This window comes from Microtus ochrogaster, unplaced genomic scaffold (genome assembly GCF_000317375.1).
Source record: "Microtus ochrogaster isolate Prairie Vole_2 unplaced genomic scaffold, MicOch1.0 UNK2, whole genome shotgun sequence".
Classification (NCBI taxonomy): Eukaryota; Metazoa; Chordata; class Mammalia; order Rodentia; family Cricetidae; genus Microtus; species Microtus ochrogaster.
Window position 1 is genome coordinate 21,220,203 of NW_004949100.1, and position 4,985 is coordinate 21,225,187.

Sequence of the window (4,985 nt, forward strand, 5' to 3'; positions counted from 1 at the left end):
TGTGTGCATACTGTTCCACAGGACTCCAGCCTGGTGTGTTGTGTGTGTGTGAGTGTGTGTGTGTGTACATACTGTTCCACAGGACTCCAGCCTGGTGTGTATGTGTGTGTGTGTGAGTGAGTGTGTGTGTACATACTGTTCCACAGGACTCCAGCCTGGTGTGTATGTGTGTGTGTGAGTGAGTGAGTGTGTGTGTACATACTGTTCCACAGGACTCCAGCAAATCCAGCAATGTGCCGGCTCTCATGAACAAGGAGAGCACTCCATTAGGCAAACAGGACCACTGCAGGGCTGTCTGGTGTTTACAGAGGGTAAGTGTACACACTCTGTACACTTTGACCTTTTGTCTGAGAAGCAACGTTCTGAGGTACTTACCGATACTTGAGTAATTCTGGAGAATATTTTGACTTGGCTTTGAAAATCACCTGTAATGACAGAAAAACACGGAAGATTGGGGCATTAAAGTGTTTAGCAACAAGATGTCACCATCACTTAAAGTCCCCTTCCTTTTATAGCCAGGTACCGGGCACTTTCCCTGACACTGAGAAGCAGTTCTCAAAAGGCTGAGGTGAAGAGGGCACCAGGTTCCAGGACTGCCCAGGCTACAAAGTGAGTTTAAGATCAGCTTCAGCAGCTCAGTGAAACCTTGTCTTGAAACGTAAAGTAAGGACCGAGGATGCATACTAATAAACACCTGAGCTCAGTCAAGTGCTTGCCTAACACGAACAAGGTCTTGGGCTCAGTTCCCAGGACTGCAGAAAACCAAACCAAACCAAAACAAAAAAGGGGGGGGGGGAACCTTCATTAAAGTAGCCAATGAAGAAAAGACAGAAAAGACTTTTAAGAGGTGTTTTTAAAGCAGGCATGGTGGTATTTGACCACCATCCCAAAACTCAGGAAATTCAAAAATTTAGAGCCAGCCAAGGCAAGACTCTTGTCACATACAAAAAAGGTGCTTTATCTCATCATGAAAATACATCACTTTAATGTTGTGCTACAGTCAGGCTCATTCAATGTCTGTAGCTTTCTTTAACTCACTATCTACAAATCCCCAACGCTCAGTGGCTTTACCGTGAGACTAACCATCCCTACCCATGGTGCCCTGGGAGCTACCCTGCCAGCCTGGACACATGTGAGTGGTCCTATCCCATGAGCTCGGCTCCATGCACGATGCTGTCAGCAAAGAGAAGGCCAAGACCAGCCCTGCCTCCGATGGCTACAGTCCCACCGAAGAAAATGTGTCCAGATATGCAGACCTACTAAAAGAGTCTCTAACTGCAGCTGGCGGGAGCACAGACTTACAAGCTGCGGACTCAGTCTCAGACTGGGCCACCATCATCTCTGCCCTCAGCAGTACCGCAGGTGTGGCCTAGGTCACACGAAGACACGGGAAAGACTATAAACGGAGACCCAGGGCTCCTGTGGGATCCCAGCTCACTCCCAGCCTTGGCCAGTGCTGTGTCTGCTTTCTCCGGAACGTGCAGAATGGTGTCCTCATTCAAGAGATACAAAATAGTCCCCCCAGTCCCTTGGTCAATACAGCCCCACCAACTATGTACCTTACAAATAAGCAAATGCTTTTTTTTGCTTCTAGAAGTCCCTGGCCCTGCAGCTCTGCCTGCCTACTTTCAGTGAAGGACACAATGAATGAACTCGGGGGAGACCTAACGACCCTAGCCAAGACCCATGAGAATCCTTTCCCAGCCCCACACAAAGGGCAGGGTTCCCATTTCCAGCACACACATCTTGGAAACATTCACCTGCTTCAGCACGGAAACCCACGTGTGAGGATTAGCTCTGAGGCAAAACCTTTACACTGTTCCAACAGAACTGGTAATCAATAATAAACAGTATTGGAAACTGAGAATATGGTCATGTGAGCAAATACATGTAGAAACATTAGAAAACATACTTATCTTCTTAAATCATTTGTGTGTGCATGAATATGGGCACAGATGTGCCGTGCACGCAGGTGGAGGTCAAAGAGTATCTTTGAGTCTGTCACGGGGGTTTGAGGGACCAAACTCAGGCCATCAGTCTTGGCAGCAGATATCTTTACCCACTGACCTGTCTTGGAGCCCCAGAAAATACCAGTTCCCTACAGGAGTTCTCAGAGCCTTTAAAAAAATTATTATAATGTCAGTCTCTAAGAGAAACATGCTGTACGTCAGTTTTCCAAACTGATTTCATCACTCAGTCTTCCTAATGGCCACTCAAAGAACAGATGCCGGGGAACACTGCCCTGCGGTAGAGATGGGGTGTTCATGGCAGCCTGAGAATCAGTAACAACACCAACGAGAATGGCAACAATTAGGAAGAGCAGCCAGGCAGTGGTGGCGCACGCCTTTAATCCCAGCACTCGGGAGGCAGAGGCTGGCGGATCTCTGAGTTCAAGGCCAGGCTCTAAAACTACAGCAAAACCCTGTCTCGAAAAACCAAAATAAATAAATAAATAAATAAATAAATAAATAAATAAATAAATAAATAAATAAATAAATAAAATAATATTAATTAGGAAGAGCACATTTAAAATGTATCCAAGTTTTAGCCCCTGGACATGAATCCAAGGAATACACTAAATAGAAAGTCGTTCCTCTCACCTGCCGCTATCAAAGATGACACTAAGCTACCAACCCTAACTCACCACTAAGGTCTCCTCCCTGCCTGAAGGGAAGAAGTCACCACCTTGATCCTCCCAAGTCAACAAATCAAAATCAAAACAAAAGCCCCACCCACTTTGCTTGCGTGGCAACAGCATCTCGTCTGAATGCAGCCAGGCTCCTCAGACTGTGCTCAGAACTCTCCCCTAGTCCTTAAACTTAAGTTCCCTAAAGTTTACAGAAATGACTGACGACTGAAACTGAGATATTAGTGACATGAGAACGGATATTTGACAGATAGCATACTGATAGATCAATGCAAATATAAAGATTTTGAACATAATTTTGTCCTCATTAATTAAGACATACACTCTGCGCTAAGTTGTAAAGCGGTAATAATTCCAGGCTGTTCTGTGCACCCATTCTGTCTGCAGGCCTTCATTAAAGATTGATGGAAACCAGCCTCACATGAAGCCTTGGCCCTTGGGGCCTCTTATCCCACTACCCATCTCTGTGAGCCTGCACTGACTCCGGGAGCTCAGCTGGGAATACAAGAAGCTCCTTGGTGGGGAGGCAAAGATGAATCACTCTGTTGCAGTTTACAGAGCTGTTGACAGCACATATATCCTGATGGATACAAAGTCAGAGCCACAAAAGGTGCAGGAAGGAGACCCCACCACCTGACTGCTTAAGGCGTGAACTCAACAAGAGATTAAGGAAACAATTTTAATGGGCCCCTCAAGGGACTGCCAGAGTAGGCTGCAGGCACTTGGCTGTCCTCTGAAGAACTGTGGAAAGGAAGAGCTGGTTCCTGACCTGAAGACAAACAGGCATACCCTAAACAAACACCAGCGAAGAAAGAAGAGGGAAGAGAAGATGGAGGGTGTAGGAAATGGTGAGAGGAAGAAAGACATTGAATCAGGCATGAGGACGGGTAAGGAGGTGTGGAGGGATGTGAGACCCAGGAAGGTCTGAGGGGAAGTGAGGAGACAGGAGGTGCAAGGGTCTGAGGGACAAGCAGGTTAGTGTGAGGTGGGGAAGTCTGAAGGGAAGCAGGCGGGCTGACCACAGGGAGTGTGAGGAGATCTGAGAGGTGTGGAGGTGAGAGACCAAGAGAGGTGTCAGATAAAAGAGGGGGTGATCAAAGGCAGGGGTAGGGAGGGGTGGAGAGATGGGGCACAGAGGGGTCTGAGGAGGTAAAGGAGGGGTGGAGAGGTGGGGAACAGAGGGGTCTGAGGAGGTAAAGGAGGAGTGGAGAGGTGGGGTACAGAGGGGTCTGAGGAGGTAAAGGAGGAGTGGAGAGGTGGGGTACAGAAGGGTCTGAGGAGGTAAAGGAGGGGTGGAGAGGTGGGGTACAGGACAGTCTGAGGAGGTGAGAGAGGTGTGAGGTTGAAGGGAGGTGTGGGACAGCATCAAGATGCGAGTGTACAAAAGTGAAGGAGATGAGAAAAGGTAAACTGAGGAGAGATGAAGAAAGGAAGGGAGGTGAGGAGAGAGAAGGGGGGTATGGGGAGGGTGAGGTTGAGATGTGGGGAGTGTGAGCAGACATGGAAGGCGTGAGGAGCTAAAAGATATGAAGATAGAGAAGGGGGGCGCTTGGATTTGTGGGTTCGTGGGATTTGACAGGATGTAGGTAGGCAGAAGGTAGAATTACAGGGAGGTGTGGGGTAGCGAGATGGTAACTGTGAGGACACAGAGGAGCAGAGGTGGAAGTGTGAGCCTGGGAGCCTCCTGGAGTCCTGGCACAGCAGGAAGGCTGGATCAGGCCTGGCCCTGGCTTGGGAGGTTAAAACCATAGAAGGGTTCCAAGGAGAACTGCTCTCGGCAGAAGCAAAGATGGGCAAATCAGAGCCATGCTGTAGATGGATGGCTGTCTGGGCAGTTAGGTGGGGAGAAAGGGACTTCCTTTTGGGGTGACAAGTGATTGTAGTGATAGCTGTACCACTCTAAATGCAGTGCCCTTTTAAGTAGGGGAATCGTGGGACGGGAATTATCCCCTAGTTAAGCTGTTGTTTTGTTTTGCAAAGAGCGAAGAGGAACAGAGAGGAGTCAGACGGGCCTACTCAACAGTCAAGGTCAGTCTGGGGAACTGTGGGACGAGGAGGGTTGTCACGTGTGCGGAGAGGTGAGGCACTATGACTGTGGCCACTGGGTCTGGCAGCTGGGGAAGGCCAGAGAGGGAAGTGCGTACCCAGAACCCCAGGCAGAGGGAAGTGGGAGCCGTGAGTCAAATCTGGACATAAGCACTCTTTAAAAATGGATTCAGGTGACATGTCAGGCAGAGGTTATTTGAGGGTGTGAGTTGGCCCTGGTTAAAATTTTTTTTTTTAAATATTTATTTATTATGTATACAGTATTCTTTCTGCGTGTATGCCTGAGGGCCAG

The 4,985-nt window shown here is 48.4% G+C and overlaps 1 protein-coding gene across 1 annotated transcript in view; it reads right to left on the minus strand.

Moving 5' to 3' along the window:
• The window catches only part of Gpr137b (G protein-coupled receptor 137B), a 38,670-nt gene that overhangs the window by 18,337 nt on the left and 15,348 nt on the right, over nucleotides 1-4,985 (minus strand). Inside the window, exon 2 of the mRNA XM_005365424.2 lies at nucleotides 376-425. Coding sequence (XP_005365481.1) covers nucleotides 376-425 — 50 coding nt within the window. The remainder of the gene's footprint in view (nucleotides 1-375; nucleotides 426-4,985) is intronic.